Source organism: Capra hircus, chromosome 6, assembly GCF_001704415.2.
Source record: "Capra hircus breed San Clemente chromosome 6, ASM170441v1, whole genome shotgun sequence".
NCBI classification, from domain to species: Eukaryota; Metazoa; Chordata; class Mammalia; order Artiodactyla; family Bovidae; genus Capra; species Capra hircus.
Window position 1 is genome coordinate 103,762,605 of NC_030813.1, and position 18,398 is coordinate 103,781,002.

The 18,398-nt window shown below is 53.2% G+C and overlaps 1 protein-coding gene across 5 annotated transcripts in view; it reads right to left on the reverse strand.

Moving 5' to 3' along the window:
* The window catches only part of EVC (EvC ciliary complex subunit 1), a 93,332-nt gene continuing 75,795 nt past the window's right edge, over positions 862-18,398 (reverse strand). The window contains exons 14-21 of one of the 5 annotated variants that reach the window (XM_018049716.1): positions 18,086-18,296; positions 15,976-16,182; positions 13,126-13,270; positions 10,031-10,142; positions 5,815-5,941; positions 4,417-4,510; positions 3,250-3,364; positions 862-2,773 (exon numbers count right to left, since the gene is read on the reverse strand). In XM_018049716.1, the coding sequence (XP_017905205.1) occupies positions 2,689-2,773; positions 3,250-3,364; positions 4,417-4,510; positions 5,815-5,941; positions 10,031-10,142; positions 13,126-13,270; positions 15,976-16,182; positions 18,086-18,296 (1,096 nt within the window). In that variant the 3' untranslated portion in view covers positions 862-2,688. Of the gene's footprint in view, positions 2,774-3,249; positions 3,365-4,416; positions 4,511-5,814; positions 5,942-10,030; positions 10,143-13,125; positions 13,271-15,975; positions 16,183-18,085; positions 18,297-18,398 lie in introns of those variants that run through there. The other 4 variants (XM_018049719.1, XM_018049718.1, XM_018049717.1 and 1 more) reach the window with 4 other exon arrangements.

The following is an 18,398-nucleotide window of genomic DNA, read 5'->3' on the forward strand; positions in this document are numbered from 1 at the left end:
GGAGGCTTCTATAACAGTAGCAAGATCAGCTCAGGTGATGAGAACAAGACAGACCCCAGGCTGGCTGGAGGAATCCTAGGAGTCTGTTGACCTTGTATACCCCTTGGCTTCATCCCAGCCACTCAGCTGAGAGAGGCCAAATTTGCACAAAAATTAATCCACTAAACTTGTCATTATACTGTCCCTCATGAACCCCTTCCATTTCACCTCCTTCCATCACTGTAACCACCCACATCCCGTAAGAGCTGGGGACACAACCCAAACGGAGGGAGGGTGGCTGAGATGTGTTCCCCGGGGCCTTCTGGCCGCTCCTCTCTCCCCTGGCCTGGGGTGAGCAGCTCATGCAGCTCAGTGTCAGGCCTGAAAGCCCTCCTCCACACCCGGCTGTCCCACCTGCACCCACCATCGCGGGTCCTGGGGCTTCCAGAAGTCCATGTTCCATGGTGATCACAGAGGCAATTCCATTATGAAAGACACTCCCAGAGTCAATTTCGGATGTGATGAAAACAGACACAGCCCACAAGCCTTCATGGAGAGTAATGTGCCCCACACTGTGCCAAGCAGCCCAGCAGCCTGCGACATGTGACATATTCCCTTGGGCTAAGGAAGCTCCATTTAAGCAAAATCATCACCCATGCAAGATTGGTGGAGGTTGCTTTGCTGCTCATGATCTTCTGAGGATTCTGGTGCTGCCAGGGCGTCTGCAGTTACCAAACCCTCGTCGTCAAATCAGACATTCCCAACATAGGAGGCATTTGCCTCCAGACTACCTCTGGGCACAGGACGCATGTGACAAAAGCAATTTCTATGTAAACCAGGTTCTCAGAAGACTGCAGGAAGGAAGCCATCGCGTTACAAGACTGCAGAATAAGGTAATTTTTATTTAGCCACAAGAGGGAGCTGCTGGTTAATTTTGGAACTCCACTGGGTGCCCGCCCAGTTAGGATTTGAGGATGCTCTGATGGTAGATATCCTTAACAAATGATGCAACTAGCATGGATTCCTTCTTCTGTTAAGGAGCCGCTCTTTCCTGACTAAGAAAACTAACCTGGGTTTTAAGAAATATAAATTCAGACCACAGATGGTCGGTCCAGAAAATCCCTGAGACCGGAGCTCCTAGAACCTGAAGCCCACTGTGTAGTGGGAATTCATGGAAATGCTAAACTCTCATCCCAGACACACATGGGACTGGCACCCTCTGCCTTAGGTCAGAGGATGATGCCCACCACCCCCCCAGCCCCCCAGGGAACATCTGGTGGTGTTTGGAGACACATTTTGTTGACACAGTTGGGAATGTTCCCACAATATGGGTAGAGGCCACATGTGTGCTAAGTCTCTTCAGTTATGCTCAACTCTTTTGCGACCTGTGGACCATAGCCTGCCATCCTCCTCTGACCATGGGATTCTCTAGGCAAGAATACTGGAGTGGGTTGCCATGCCCTTCTCCAGGGGATCTTCCCGACCCAGGGATCGAACCGGCATCTCTCGGGACTCCTGCATTGGCAGGTGGGTTCTTTGACGATGCTAAAGTTGCCATAATACACAAGATAGCCCCCATCTCCAAAGAATTTTCTCACCTCAAATGTCCACAGTGCCAAGATAGAGAATCCCTGATTTCAATGAAAAGATCAATTTTCTTTCTAGGTGGGAATGGCCTCTCTTGGCAGTGGGTGGTCTGGAAGCTTCTGGATATTCCCAGGTCTGGGAGAAGCATTTCTCCTTAGGGGAAGGCAGCTGTCTAGCAGAAAGCCTCACGGTTCTCAGAGGAAGTCTTCAGGGTGGGCAAGGCCTCCCTGCATGCGTGTTCAGTCACTCAGTCGTATCTGACTCTTTGCAACCCCATGGACTGTAGCCTGCCAGGCTCCTCTGTCCATGGGATTTTTTCCAGACAAGAACATGGAGTGGGTTGCCATTTCCTCCTCCAGGGCAGGGCCCCCTACCTAGCGCTTTAAATGTCTCCAACAGAAGATACTACTGCAGGTGCCATTATGCCTGTATGGGTCCTTGAGTCCCTAAGGTGGGTGAGGACAGGCCCACAGGAGAGGGGTTCCATGGTCTATGTCATGAGACCTGAGACTCAGATCCCCTTATGGAGACCAGGCCAGAGCTGCCGGCTGAGCCCAAAGAAGGGACTGGGTCCTGATGAGAATCCGGGTTGGCCAGTGGTCACGGTGCATAGGACAGAGGGAGTGGGGGTGACGAAGGTGCAGGAGAAAAGCCCTCGCCCAGAAAACACCATCAACACCTGGTGACCCTTCACCAGCGGCAGAACTCCACGGGGCGGCTGGAGAGCAGAGGGCCCCAGGCAGGACTGAGGCCACCCAGCCTCAGTGAGGGCAGGTCTGGGGGGCATCAGCACTTAGCAGAATGGGAGGTTATAGAGGGTCACGAAGGAAGGGCTCCCCAAGGAACCAAGCCACGTCTCAAAGCCAAGGGGACACAAAAACTTGAAAAGATGTGTTCCCAACACTGGGAGCTTGTCACTTTCGCGGGCGGTAGGGTCCGCCTTACTCTTTGAGGCATTTCCTGGGACTCTGCCATCCATTCTCCAGCCCCTCACAAGCCGGTGGGCAGAGGGAAGACCCTATCATCCCCCCCACCCCCGGGGTGGCGAATCCTCCTGGGGGAAGGGCAAGCGGGCTTCAGAGAATGCCCGGGTCTTCAGGGCCCATCCCGAGCAGCCTTAAGCTACAGGTGGTTTCTTCTCTTTAGCATCTTCTTGGAATTCTCGCCATCTCCAACTTCACTTTCTTGCTGGCTCAGCCTTTTGCTGCTTAAAAATAGGGAAGAAATGCAGTTGGTCAGAACAATGATTCCAGGTCTGTCGTGGTGCAGCCATGCATCCAACCTGATCACGTGAAAAGGCAGTGACGGGCTGTCGAAACAGTTATCATGTTGACATGGGCTGTTAAGAAACAAAACTCCTAGCTCCCCTGTGCTTGGTGGGAGGCCATCCGAGTGCCACAAAGAACAAGAAATCCACGCTCAGAGGACTGCGGCGCCCCAGGACGGATCCACCCTACCGCCAACCCCAAAGTGTCTAAACCCAGTGGCCCTGGTGAGGCCTGGGATTGCTGGCTATTCTGGCTAGATGCTGATGGATCATGGCTAACGCAGCCAAACTGGACACTAACAACAGCACCAAGACTTCCCGTCATCACCCATCAGTTCTTGGACCTGAGTCAACACCTGCAAGAGATGCCGGTTTTCCCGCCCAGGTTTAGGAGACCAACAAGGGCCCCATTGTACCTGAGCGATCCTGATGTGGGGCCCCCCAAGGCAGGGTCATCATCTTGGGGACCCCCAGTGTCCCCTCTCTCTCGGGGTGCTGGCTTCTTCCTTTTGGTCCTCAGGGGCTTCTCTGCTGAAGACACATGAACCAGACGTTGGCTCGGGTAGTTTCTCTTGGCCTCGCTTCACCCCAGCCTGGCACTCTGGGGAGCTCTGGGGGCCAAGTGCATTTGGTACCTACTGCTCTTAGACCTGCTTAACTCACAAGGAAACTGAGATCTCGCGGGAGGTGAGAGCTTGCCCAAACCCATATGGCCGGGAGGTGGCCGAGCCGAGATTCAAACTCAGTCGGTCAGGCTCCTGCTGTGTTTATCCCACACCCAGCTAGCCTGGCAGCTTCCCAAAGCAGTGAGAACCTGAGAACACAGCGCTGGCACTGTAGCTTTTAATAGCCTCCTGTGATCTGTGATCTCTTTTTCTAAAGCGTTTCCCCAAATTTTTGAATTTTGTTTTGTTTTTTGCCCATGCCATGCAGCAAGGGGTTTCGCTGGTGGCTCAGACGGCAAACAATCTGCTTGCAATGCAGGAGACTCAGGTTCGATCCCTAGGTGGGGAAGATCCCTTGGAGAAGGGAATGGCACCCCACTCCAGTATTCTTGCCTAGAGAATCCCCATGGACAGAGGAGCCTGGTGGGCTATAGTCCACAGGGTGGCAAAGAGTCAGACACGACTGAGCACATATATCCCTCCCTCCTCCACACAGCATGTGGGATCCTAGTTCCCTGACCAGGGATCGAACCCACGCCCCCTGCCTGGGAAGTGCAGAGCCTTAACCAGTGGGCTGCCGGGGAAGTCCCTGGCCTTCTGTGATTTTACACACCTCCTTCTTGCCACAACACCTGTGATGTCACTGGAGTTTCCACTGGCAGGGGGAGAAAGGCTAATGATTCCCATTTCACAGATGGGGAAGTGGAGTCAGAGATGAGAGTCGACTGCTGAGTGGACTTATAGCAGGTTGGAGGGCCAGGAGTCCAGCAGGCATCCTAGTCTAGCCTGCTCATCTACAGACAGGACACAAAAGCCCAGAGAGGGTATACGTGGTGCTGAGGTCACATACCCGTTGGGGGCAGACCTGGGGGCTAGAACCTATATTCCTGCTCAGCCAGCCTGCAGGGCGTTCCTCACCTGAGAGCCCACGTTTATTTGAAAATAGTTTGCTTTCCGCAAGAGGTACCCGGGCCAATGCTGCCAGCTCTGAGATGAAGTTCTGTTCAGCTTCCTGGATGCGAAGAGAGAGGGTCAGTGGGGCCTCCCTCTGCCGTGCTCCGCCTCTAAAGCCCCTTCCATCAGATCGAGGTGGATGCACTCAGAGTGGAGACAGGACAGCATTCCCAAGTGAAGCGGTCTCTGTCTCCCCGAGAAGCATCCTGAGAGGCCTGGAGCGGCCGAGGCACGTGGGATGCAGGGGCAGCTGTCCATCTGTCCTCACTCACTTGGGCTGTGGGTCCCACTTTACAGATGAGAATACTGAGGTATGAGGGACTCCGTGAAGGCAGCACAGAACCAGGATCTAACCCCCCTCTGCCTGATCCCTTGGGGCCTCAGTTTCCCCACCTGTAAAATGCCAGGGGTAACCCACTCTTGGCTGTAGATGAACGTAAGGCCCTCGGCTCAGGGACTATCTACAGGAGACCCTCAGGGAATAGGGGTCACCACCCTGACTGTCATATAACTGTTGTTGTTGTAGCCACACTGCTGGTGAATACTCAGCACTCCCTTTTTGGAATATCTGATTTCTTTTTAAGGGCAGCTGCTTTGCTTTATCAGAGAAGGCAATGGCACCCCACTCCAGTACTCCTGCCTGGAAAATCCCACGGAGGATGAGCCTGGTAGGCTGCAGTCCATGGGGTTGCTAAGAGTCAGATACGACTGAGCAACTTGACTTTCACTTTTCACTTTCATGCACTGGAGAAGGAAATGGCAACCCACTCCAGTGTTCTTGCCTGGAGAATCTCAGGGACGGGGGAGCCTGGTGGATTGCCGTCTATGGGGTCGCACAGAGTCGGACACGACTGAAGCGGCTTAGCAGCAGCAGCTTTGCTTTATAGCCGTACCTTATCATCTCACACTGAGGAGATTTTTCTGGGGTGAAATATCCACTTTACATCATGAACTATGAGCGTCCTGGATATTCTAGATAAAGTGCAAGCCTCGGGCCCAGCAGCGCTGCCTGAATGATGCTAAGGTCAGCCTTAACACCGTGAGGGGGGTGGCGATTCGCATACAAGGGAGATGCTCATTCTTTTCAGCTCAACAGACAAAGCTGATGAGTGGTCCGGGCCTGGCCCCAGGCTGGGCGCTGCAGACCCCGGGGGAATCGAAGTTCATAATCGAGCTGCAAGGCCGATGCGTCATTAGCCCAGGAGACTCGCGGAGGCTGAGGGGCTCCGGAGCGGGTGTGTGGTCCCCACGAAGGCTCCTGTGCCTTCGTGACGGGTCACGTGACCACGAGCTTGGCCTTTCACTATTTCCACTCCCCTGTAAACCACTGCCCGCATGGCACAGGTGCGTTTTCACAAGTACCTGTAGCTGGGTCTCAAGCTGGGCTTCCAGATGGTCCATGACCCTCGCCTTCCGCCTCCGCGCGTCGCGGCGGCTCCGCTGGTGTGCGGTGAACTGAGCCAGGAACTTTTTCCGCTGCGCCAACATCCTGCGGGGGGAAGGAACGCGGCCGTCAGCCTGCCCTGCCGGCGGGTTCACCAGACCCAGCGCGACCCTCCCGCCAGGACCTGCTGAATCAGCGGAACTAGTGACCGACAGCCGAGCCCTTGGGGAGAACAGAGAGGCACGATTTACCATGGTGGCAGGATTTACCGAAGCCACGCGAGACGCAGTTGCAGCTCGACTCCCTCTGCCCCGCGACTGACTCATCAGAAACACAGATGCGCTCTGATGAACACTAAGGAGTTTACAGAGTCTCACAGACAGATTTTTCACTTGATCTTCAGGATGGTTTGGTGACATCCGCGGGACAGAGAGGAGAAAAGCTCAGGAGAAGCTCAGAGGGCCGGGGTGGTGGTGGAGAGACCCTGAGCCCCACACCTGCAAAGAGTTTGGGCTGCAAGTGGCATCTTAGTAGGAGAAAAATCATTTAATTCCGGGGTGTGGCGAGGGTGGGGAGTGGGTGAGATGGTCCCCTGAAAGGACCCATCTTTGTTTAAAATGTCAGAATTGCCCTAGCTCCTCCCTTAAAACAGAAGGCTGTTTCCCAGAAGGCAGAGGCTGAGAAGTCCTGAATAGGACAGCCTCATTACTGGGAGTGGCAGAGGCCAGAGCTGGGGCTGAAGCAGGGTCCCTGACCTGGAGACAGCCCCGCCACCTCCCTTTCAGGAGCAGAGACCCTCTCCCCTCCTCAGCAGACCTTCCTCTGGTCCTCAGCAAAGGGGAACATTCAATTCCACCCACCCTCTTTCCACAATTGTTCTCTGCTGTTGTCTTTTCCTTCTTATGATTGGTTTTCTGAAAGGCGCTGAACTTATAGAGCTGAAGGCAGAAGACACCTTTAGCATCAGCTGTCCATGGATTGTATCTGAAGGCACGAAATTCCACCAGCTCTTGCTTCATGCCCTTCTTTCTACCAGTAATATCTTTCCCTCTTTTTTTTTGCTTTTTCTGGTAAACTCCTATTCATCCTACAAGACCTATCATCCATCCTTCCATCCACTCATTCACTGATTCACAGAAGTATTTCTAGACTTCCAGGTGTGATGCTGGGTTTTGAACAGTGGACTCAATCTCTGCCCTTATAGGGCCCTACTTTGAGCTGAGGGAAGGGAGAGATATCAAACAAGTAACTATGATGCAGCTGAGGTCAGGGCTCTGCAGTGTGGTCTCTCTCACACCTTCAAATAGGCTGCGTTACTTTGCTGGGGCTGCTCTAACAAATGACCCCAAACTAGGAGGCTTCTAACAACAGAATCTGTCTTCTCATGGAAGAGCCCAGAAATCTTCAGTCGAGGAGTCGACAGGGCCGTGCTCCTCATGGAGGTTCTAGAGGTGAACCTGTTCCCTGCCTCTTCTGGTGCCTGGCGGCACCCCTTGGCTTGCGGCTGCATCACTCCAGTCTGCCCCTGTCGTCACATCATCCTCTCCGTGTGTGGTCAAATGTCCCCCTGCTTCCCTTGCCATCAGCCAGGGCAATGGCCTCATCTCAAGATCTTTAACATAAATGACATCTGCAACGACCCTTTTTCCAAGTAAAGTCACATGTATGGGTTCCAGCTGGGCTTCCCAGATGGCTCTAGCGGTAAAGAACCCACCTGCCAATGCAGCAGGCCTAAGAGATGTGGATTCAACCCCTGGGGCTGGAAGACCCCCTGGAGGAGGGCATGACAACCCACTCCAGTATTCTTGCCTGGAGAATCCCATGAACAGAGGGACCTGGCGGGCTACAGTGCATGGGTTCACAGAGTCAGGCATGACTGAAGTGACTTAGCATGTATGGGTTCCAGAGCTTAGGACATGGACCTTTTGGCTTCCCCAGTAGCTTAGCTGGTAAGGAATCCACTGATTTCTGGGTCGGGAAGATCTGTTGGAAAAGGGATAGATGCCCACTCCAGTATTCTTGGGCTTCCCTGGTGGCTCAGCTGGTAAAGCATTGCAGGAGACCTGGGTTTGATCCCTGGGTTGGGAAGATCCCCTGGAGAAGGGAACAGTTACCCACTCCAGTATTCTGGCCTGGAGAATTCCATGGACTGTATAGTTCATGGGGTCACAAAGAGTTGGACACAACTGAGCAAATTTCACCTCACTTTTGGGGACCCCTGTTCAGCCTGCCACAGAGGCCTGGTGGCTTCTTTCTGTGAGCAGCCTCAAGTCCCACACCGACCTCGTCCCTCGTCCTGGTCACTCTTGACTGTCATCCAGCTGACTTATCATCTCCCCCATGGGCCTGGCTCTTGGGAATGCTGGGAAGTGACAGGACTGCCCAGGAAGGGCCTGTGTCCTCTGGTTAGGGCGGGGCTTCAGTCTCAAGGGCTGGAGAGCCACGCAAGACCCTGCAGATTCTCCCAGACCCTTGCTGGCATCATTGGAAGTTGAGCTCTATACATCTTGTGCTCCAAGTGCTCCACTTTGACCCCAATGACCCAAGAGTTGGGGCCTCTGCCACCCCCTGGTCCAACTCTGTTGGGTTTATGGAAAATACAGAAGCAAAGCCCAGTGAGGGTGCAGGTGTGTGATTTAGTTTCAGTGATTTAGAGGCTCATACATGACCCTCAATGCCCTTCCCTCCATGCCCATCTCCTTGAGTCCATAAGAAGGTCCAGATTGGGGTTGGGCTTCAGTTGGCATGGAAACCCCTCATTGTCACAGGTCTTATTGGCTTTTCTCTCCTAGTGGTAGGCCACACAGTGCCCCTCACAGGTCTACACCCTAATCCCTGGAACGTGTGAAGATGTTATGTTACACGGCAATCAGGACTCTGCTGGGGTGATTAAGGTTACTGATTTTAAGATTTGGACATTAACCTGTATTATCTGCTGCTGCTAAGTCGCTTCAGTCGTGTCTGACTCTGTGCGATCCCATAGACCGCAGCCCACCAGGCTCCCCCGTCCCTGGGATTCTCCAGGCAAGAACACTGGAGTGGGTTGCCATTTCCTTCTCCAATGCATGAAAGTGAAAAAGTGAAGTTGCTCAGTCGTATCTGACTCTTAGCAACACCATGGACTGCAGCCCACCAGGCTCCTCCGTCCATGGGATCTTCCAGGCAAGAGTACTGGAGTAGAGTGCCACTGCCTTCTCTGCTGGATTATCTAGGTGGGTCTAAATCATTGGGGGACTTACCTGATGGCTCAGTGGTAAAGAATCTGTCTGTGATTCAGGATACCTGGGTTCAATCCCTAGGTAGGGAAGATCCCCTGGAGAAGGAAATGGCAACCCACTCCAGTATTCTTGCCTGGAGAATCCCATGGACAGAGAGCCTGGCAGGCTGTATAGTCCATGGGATCGCAGAGAGTCAGACGTGACCGAGCGACTAAACAACGGCAATCACTGGAGTCTGTAAACGCAGAGGTTTCTCCAGCTGGGGTCAGAGAGATGCGGCAGAAGAGATGACAAGTGTGGGCAAGATTTAATGTTCCGCATGCAGGGGCCACGTGCCAGGACCAGAGAGGCCACTGGGAGGCCAGGGCGGGCCCAGGCAACAGCCACAAGGAAACAGAACCTCAGTTCTACAAGGAACTGGATTCTGCTGACACCTGAAGAAGCCTGGAAGCTTCCAGAGCCTCTGACGAGAGCCCAGCCAGCAACACCCTGATTTTAGCCTGGGAGGCCCAGAAAAACCAGCAGCATCCGCCTAACTTCTGACATTCGGCTCCCTGAGATAACACGGGCTGTGACTGCAGGCGTGGGGGGCGTTGCTATGGCAGAAGCAGGAAACGGTCCTCCTTCTCCTTCCCTGCCCCCTCACCATGCTTCCTGGGCTCACCTGCCCCCGGGGCCTCAGCTAAGCACGGATCAGAGAGAAGATGTCACATCAGGGCTGTGAAGACCACTCTGACCTTGGGATGAAGCCCTCAGCACACCTTGACTTGTGCCCTTGTGCCAAAGTTCCTTCCAGGGGCTGCGAGTTAGAGGGGGAACCAGACGGGGGGTTTGTGGGCTCCCACGTAGGAGAGGAGACCCAGGCCCACAGGCAAATGCACAGGAGGTCAGCTGCTGAGAGTGTATTAGAGACAAAGGCGATGCACAGGGGCTGGGACCTTTGCATGGGGACCCTCAGCTGGCAGGGAGGCCTCACCTCTGGTGAACAGCTCTGGAGGCTTCCTGAGCTCCACCTGCCATCTCGGCCCCAGACGAAGTATCGGCAAGTTCTTGCTTTTTCCACAGCTTGTAATCTTCCATTCTCTCACCTGAAAGTGAAAGTTAACGCATTTGTGTCTGTCTCTTTACCACCCCATGGACTGTACCCACCAGGCTCCTCTGTCCTTGGAATTCTCCAGGCAAGAATATAGGAGTTGGGTAGCTGTTTCCTTCTCCAGGGGATCTTCCCAACCCAGGGACCAAACCCAGGTCTCCTGCATAGCAGGCAGATTCTTTACTGTCTGAGCCACCAGGGAAGCCCAAGAATACTGGAGTGGGTAGCCTATCCCTTCTCCAGGATATCTTCCTGATCGAGAAATTGAACCAGGGTCTCCTGCATTGCAGGCGGATTCTTCACCAGCTGAGCCACCAGGGAAGCCCGCATGACACACAATGATCAAGGTGGGTGTGTGAAGGACCGACACTGTGCTGGGAGGGGGCCAGGTGCTGGTGGGCAGAGGTGAGCAGGACACACCTGCTGTCAGGCGTGCTGTTCACTGGCTCCTTGGTTCACCCTGCGAAGGGAGTCATCTGCACGAGGAAGCCACAATTTCCATCATACCCCATGCACCAATGAGGGAAGTACCCCAGCTCTGCCTGCATCTGCTCAGCCCTGCTTTCTTGTAAGTATCAGGAGAAAGGAAAGCCTAATATGAAAGGGTCAACACTAAAAGGCCACCAAAAATGGTCAAAAGTCCACACCAGGAAAGAAAATCATCCTACACAAAGTGCTGTACACATGCAGTGAGTCCTACAGATGTGGGTGCTGAACTGGGTGCTTTCCAAGGAGCTGAGAGGTTTGATTTCTGAGTCTGAGGTGTACTAGTCTATGTTTCCTCTTCTTTTTTTATTATTTCAAACAACGGTATATTTTGAAACAGACGCCGATCAAAATTATTTTCTACTGGATTCTTACTTCTACCTGAATTAACTGCTTATCTATGGACCACAGCCATAGGCTCCTCTGTCCATGGGATTCTCCAGGCAAGAATCCTGGAGTGGGTTGCCATTTCTTTCTCCAGGGGATCTTCCGGACCCAGGGATCGAACCCGGGTCTCCTGCATTGCAGGCAGACGCTTTACCCTCTGAACCACCAGGGAAGCCTAACAGTATATATTTATATACATATTTTCAGATTTATATATATATCTCTATTTCATATTTCCTAGTCATCTTGTGCATGCTGTGTCCTAAGTCGTCTCAGTCATGTCTGACTCCTTATGACCCCATCGACCGTAGCCCACCAGGCTCCTCTGTCTATGGGATTCACCAGACAAGTGGGTTGCCATGAGCTTCTTCAGGGGATCTTCCTGACCCAGGGATCGAACCCAAGTCTCTTTTTTGTCTCCTGCACTGGTTCTTTACCACTAGCGCCACCTGGGCTAGTCATCTCAGAACATGCTTATTCTTAGCTGCTGCTGCTGCTGCTGCTGCTGCTGCTGCTAAGTCGCTTCAGTCGTGTCCGACTCTGTGCGACCCCATAGACGGCAGCCCACCAGGCTCCCCTGTCCCTGGGATTCTCCAGGCAAGAAGCCGCTACATTTATCTAGTTACACTCACCTAGTTGCCATACTGACCGAGCTATGAGATGTCAACAGGCCACTGAACTCCCTTGGACCCAAGCTTTCTAGAATTAATAGAAAGGTCCATCCTGGATGATCCCCAGGGGCATAGCATTCTAGGACTCTTTAATAGTTGACAATGAAAAAAGGAGTTCATGTGATCAAGTTACATCATTTTAAGGCATTTGTTGAGAAATCCTCTCATTAAGTTGGGGTATCAGGGAAGAAGGAAATTAGAGCTGAGAGGATGCAGGAAGGGTGAGCCTGAGTCTAGCCCCACAAGTCGGGAAACTGAGGCTTAGAGAGGGGATGTGAACACCCCAGTTCCTGAATGTTCCACAGGGCCGATCAATCATGTCTGCCTCCTGCTGAAGGAGACCTACCCTTACTTGAGAAAACCATCAGGAAGGATCTGTAGCCAGCTGGCAGATTTCTGGGCAGGTGCCAGATTTTATTTGAATGTAGAGCTCTAGTTCCCCAGGGCCAGGGCAGGAAAAAAGCAGCAGCTGAGCTCACTGAGAAAAATAAGATTCACGGAAGACCTGCCCCCAGGACCAACTGCCCATCCTTTGTCTAGAGATTGTGGACAACCCAGGAAAAACCCATCGGAGAAAATGGGATTCTACCCTGCCCCAAAGCCCCGGGTGTAGGGAGGACTGTTACAAGAAGGGACTTTAAGGAACTGGTATTTGTCTGTTACTCAATGATGTTCTTGCTGGCCCTGGGGGTCTGGTCTGCTCCACCCCCGGGGGGGCCTCATACGAGAGCCCAGGGAAAAACTGGCTCTCATGTGTAAATGTGCCCACATATGGACCATTGGCCTGTTCTTACTCATTGTTACTATGACAGCTTAAATTGAGGGAACTTCTATCTCTTTGGCCACCAGGAAGCCCAGAGGCAAATGCATGTCCCCTCTTAAGTAGGAATGTGCTCACATATGTCCCAGACGATGACAGAACCTTAACTCCATCTCACTGTCCTCTCCTTGTCCTGATTCATCTACTTAAAAAAAAAAAATTCTGTTGTACTGTATAGATATGTTTCTTTAAGTGCTTTTTCAAAAGCCTTTGGGGGACAAGTCATTGTCATTGAAAGTGTTAGTTGCCCAGTCGTGTCTGACTCTTTGTGACCCCATGGAACGCAGCCCACCAGGCTCCTCTGTCCATGGGATTCTCCAGGCAAGAATACTGGAGTGGATAGCTACTCCCTTCTCCAGGGGATCTTCCCAACCAGGGGTTGAACCCAGGTCTCCTGCATTGCTGGCAGATTCTTTACCATCTACGCCACCAGGGAAGCCAAGGTGGCTTCAAGGTGGTTTGGGGGACAAGGCAAGGATAAATAAATACATAAAACATAAAAAAATTAACCCCCCTTAAATAACCATTTGAAAATGCTGACATCCCGCCCTGTCCCCAACTAAGAGCACATCTGGCTCGCTGCTGGCAGGGCTTCCTCGTGGAGGGCACCATACTCTGCAGGGTCTTCAGATGCTGCAGCCTTCTCTCCTCGTGGTCCTGCATGACCCTCCCAATCTGCTGGTAATACGCCTGCACGAGCCGACCGATGCCAGGGCTGGTCACGTAGACACTCTCCACGGCTGCCTCCATCAGCGTTCTCTGTGGGCAGGAGGGGAAAAGTCTTAGTAGGGGGCACACACAGAGCCAGCTACGGCCAACACAGTCCTGGCTCCCATAGTCCACTTGCTCCTAAACTTCGCTGGTTCAGAGCAGGTAGCATGTACCTGGCTGGTTTAAACCAGCATTAATAATCTTATTTTCCTTGGTCAGGGATGGTCTGATGCTGGGTGTATGACCCAGTTCTGAACAGTGAGATGCAAAGTTAGAGAGAATCTGTTGAGGGCTTCCCTTTTCCCAACATTAAGCAAAGCTTTGGTGAGGGTGATAGACTTTGCTGTTTCCCTCTTCTGGCCAGGACACAGACTGATGTCTGGAGCAGCAGTAGCCATTTTGAGACCACGAGGCAACAAAACCAACACCAAGAATGACAGATCAGAAAGAAAGAGGCTGGTCCTTGGTCACATCACTGATCCTCTGTGCCAGCTTGGAACCACCACATTTCTTGTTATGTGAGATCAGTAACTTCTATTTATTTAAGCACAGATTTCTGTCACTTGCAGTTATACGCAGTCTTCGATGACACACCTTTGGACCCAAAGCAGAACAGAGAAGAAACGCTGGGATGCCCCATCATTGGGGACATGTTGGTTGGGCACTCGTAAAGTCATCACCTTTTACCTCATGAGATGATGGGCAAAGGTCAGGTTCGAGTCCCCATTTCAGCAAACATTTACTGAATGGCTTCAGGATTTGGGCAAGAAAAAAAAATGCCCATTCATTTTTGTTGAGTGATTCCTTATGTTCGTAGGGCTGAGAAATATATCCTGACGTGCCGGCATGGATGGAAGCCACGGAGGTGAGGAGGGCTGCAGCTCAGGACGCAGAGGAGATGAGGGCCGTCTCCTCACTCTAAGTCCTGTTCCTCCCTTACTGCAGCCACTTCTCTCTTCCTCTCCATCCAACATTCACATCTGACTTTGCCCCCAAGGACTCTGAGCTCTGGTCTTGCACTTCCGGTCAGGAGCTCCCACTGATGGCCTTCCTTGGATTTCATTTAGCACATGTAACGCAGAAGACAGGAAGTCCCTCTTCTCCCCAAGCAAACCACCTGCACATCACACCTTATGTCCCTCTAGCCTCCTGCCAGAGGGGGCTGATCTCCACCCCTCCGCATTGCAGCCCTCCTCCCTTCTCCAGGGCCTCCGTCCTGGCCACCCTCCTTTCCTCCTCCCCGGTTTTTCTGGCTAGAAAGTCAAGTCAAGTCAGCAAACACATTTGCTCTAAAATCTCCAACATTTCAGCCCTCTCTCGATCCCCCTCGGCACTGCCTGCATCTCAGCTCCCATGCAGTACAACTTCTCAAGGTTAGCGTGTCCTCTCCCAGTAGACGGTAAGCTCCCTGAAGGCAGGAATGCGGCTGCCTGGCTCCTCTGCCCCAGCACCTGCCACAGGGCCCAAGGCCAAGAGGCCCTGTGAACAGAGGTCCAGCAAAGAACATCCTTCCAGACACTGGGCCCACGTTCTTTCTGGTGGGTGTGTGTCTGGTGGGGGTCCGTTATTTAACCCTGACTCAGAGTCCTCTGGAGAAGCTGAGGACAAGACGAGCCACACGTGCGTTTCATTCTGTTTTCACGTAACAACCATTGATTAGGTCAGAGTTGTAAGGTTTTAGGAGAGGGAAGAGACTCTCCCAGCATCACTAGCCCTGAGGTCTGGATGAGGAAGTGTGGCAGACACAAGAGATTTGGAACCAGATGGGTGTTTCAGAATTAAGGGGCCAATCTCTCTGCTGTGCAGGTGAGTGGCTTTATGTAAATGAAGGGACTCATGGAAGTGCCCTCGAGGGTCCTGGCACATCCCAGATGGGTCTGCTGCCCGCCCAAATCTAAAACACCTCCCGTGGGTACCAGCCACAGACACTGTCTGCTGAGATCTGCAACACATGGGGGTCCCCTGCCTTTTCTCACAGCTTGAGGGAGGAGGCAGGCAAGAAGCCAAGCACATGCTGGTCATTCCAGGCACGACCAGCCTCCAGTCCCAGCCACTCACTGCGGCTGGAAGGCTTTAAGCATGTCTTCCGCCCAGTGAAACTCCTCAGTCTTCCCACCTGAACAATGGGAAGAAAAATTATCCTTTCCAGGCAAGGGCTGTGGTAATAGCCCAGTGAGATGAGGCAATCAAAGCCCCACGCACCCACCCCTCCATTGACTTAGAAGGGCAATGCCTATGTCACTTCTTACGAAGGCGGTTTTCACTCCTGTGGTTTGTCATAACTCAGTGCAAGGAGAAAACCATGGCTTACTCAGGTCAGACTGATGTTAGCAGAAATGGTCAGCGATCAGGGACAACTCCACCAGTGCTCAGGTTCCCACAGAGGTGGCCAAGGGCAGGGAGGGCCTGCCTCTCGGGGAGGGACTTAGGCTCAGACTCTGTTCTCTGCCACTGACTCCCTGGGAGGCTCTGGCTGAAATGACATTCCTCTTGGAGCCGCTGCAAGAACTGAGCTGGTGCTCAGAAGGACGGGAGACAGGGCTGGGCAGCGGCAGAAATCCTCACCGCTCCACGGGGCAGGCGTTCCCTCTTAAAGGGTAGGGGGAAAAGGCAGCTCAGAGGCAAAGAGCTCTGCAGGGCCCGAAGCTCCTGGGCAGGCCCAGCTGCTGCTCTGCTCAAATCCCTCCTCTTGTTCGCCCCTGACCCCTGCCTCTAGTCCCCCGGGCTCCCCAGAGGCTGGGGTGGCCCCGCACCTTGAAGTCGTCCATGTCCTTGGCCCGGCTCCTGGAGGCTGTGTTCCGTGCGTGGCTCAGCAGCGCTTGCCCAATGGCGCGTTCTGTGTGCTGCTGAAGCAGCTGCCCGACCTCCTGGGCCTCGGCCAGGAGCTGCTGCTGAAGCTGCAGGCGCGTCTGCTGCGCCTCCTCCTCCAGCCTGCTGGCCTCCTCCAGCACACGCGCCTCCTGGAAAAGTTGGGCGGGGAGAAGACTGGAGACCCCTGTCGCCTGCATGGATGCTCTGCGTGTGTGTTAGTTGCTCAGTCGTGTCCGACTCTGCGACCCCACGAACTGTAGCCCGCCAGGCTTCTCTGTCCATGGAATTCTCTAAGCAAGAATACTGGAGTGGGTTGCCATTCCCTGCTCCAGAGGATCTTCCTGAGCCAGGGACTGAACCCTGGTCTCCTGCATTGCAGGCAGATTCTTTACCATTTGAGCTCCAGGGAAGTCAACGGATGCTCTGGTCAGGACCAAACCAGGAGGTGGGGTCGGCCCTGCCTGGGGTCCCAGGAAGGTTGGAGAAGGGGTAGGAAGTGGGCACCTCTGGGCTGGCAAAAACTTGTACACAGTGGATGAGCCTGGGGGTCTTGATGATCCCTTCAGGCATTTATTGAGCACCAACAGTGTGCCCCGGAGAAGGCAATGGCACCCCACTCCAGTACTCTTGCCTGGAAAATCTCATGGGTGGAGGAGCCTGGTGGGCTGCAGTCCATGGGGTCGCTAAGAGTCGGACACGACTGAGTGTGACTTCTTTCACTTTTCACTTTCATCCATTGGAGAAGGAAATGGCAACCCACTCAAGTGTTCTTGCCTGGAGAATCCTAGGGACGGCAGAGCCTGGTGAGCTGCCATTATGGGGTCGCACAGAGTCAGACACGACTGAAGCAACTTAGCAGTAGCAGCAACAATGTGCCCAGTGCCATCCATGGCTCTTTACATGTACAAGAACTTACTCGTTCACCCCAAACACTTTGAGACCTGAATACCAGGAGTGATGAGGACACAGAGGAGCAGAGACGCCGAGCAACTTTCTAAAAGTCACACAGCAGAGAGGTTCTTCAGTCACATCTGAGTCTGAGAGTAGTCTGGGACATCATGGAAGCCAACATAGGGCCCATGGGGAGTCCGTCTCTTGAAGGAATAGGGGTTGGAGAAGGAGGGTGGGGAGTTGGAGGAAGGGCAGGAAGTGCTGCCTGCTTCCCACCAAGTTCTCCGGGGCCAAGAAAAAGAGACGGTGAGCTTGTCCCTCACTCGTAGGTCAAAAAAACATCAGCTGCTCATACAGCTCAGTGGCTATAGGAGCCCTGGAGTCAGACTGTTTGGGTTTAAACCCCAGCCCTGCAATTCACAGTCTTTCTTTAGATTTGTGAAGACCTTAAAACAGACCACAGAGCCCTCTCCTCTCAACCCCTGATGATGACTGTACCTATCTGTGTTCTGACTTCTTGTGCAACTTTAGTATAATTGTCATTATCATATACACTGCAAGCTTTGGGCATACTGAGTGCCCCCAACAGGGGGTACCTACTGTGCCAGTGTCCCCATTGCTTGTTTAAAAATGTATTTATTTACTTGGGGGCTTCCCTGATGGCTCAGTGGGTAAAGAACCTGCCTACAATGCAGGAGACACAGGAGAGTGGGAAAACGGCAACCCACTGCAGTATTCTTGCCTGAAAAATCCCATGGACAGAGAAGCCTCATGGGCTACAGTCCAAGGGGTCACAAAGAGTCGGACATGACTAAGCAACTAAGCACTCATTTAATTATTTGGCCGCACCAGGTCCTAACTGTGGCACACAGGAGCCTCAATTTTCATTGCAGCTTGCAGGATATTTTTAGTTGAAGCATGCAAGATCTTTGATTTTTTTCTCTCAGTTGCAGCATGCAAACTCTTAGTTGTAGCATGTGGGATCTGGTTCTCTGGCCAGGGATTGAACCTAGGCCCCCGGTGCACTGGGAGCAAGGAATCTTAGCCACCACCAGAGAAGTCTCCAGGATTGGGGCTTTGACTAAACCAGACTGGAACCCGGAAGCCAAGGAAGCGGCATTCCTGTTCTGGGATGGGCAGGGGGCTGAGGCACGGTCTTACCAAGGCTCTGAGCAGTTGCCACTGGTGCTCATCCAGACACTGGGAGGAGCCCTGCTCCAGGGCGTGTTGTTCCCGCAGCTCCTGGAGAAGGCTCTTCTTCCCCGACAGCCTCATCTGGGCCAGGGTGGTGATGGCGCTGCCGCGGAGAGCCAGCCTCCGGAGAGCTGAGCGCAGGAGCAGTCTGTGCCCCTGCAGGATGCACTGAGTGGACCTTTGGAGACAGTGGAGAGGAGGTTGGGGTGGGGGGTGAGTGTTCCTGGCTTCACTGAGTGTGGTGGTTAATTTTACGTGTGAGCTTGACTAGGCCATGGGC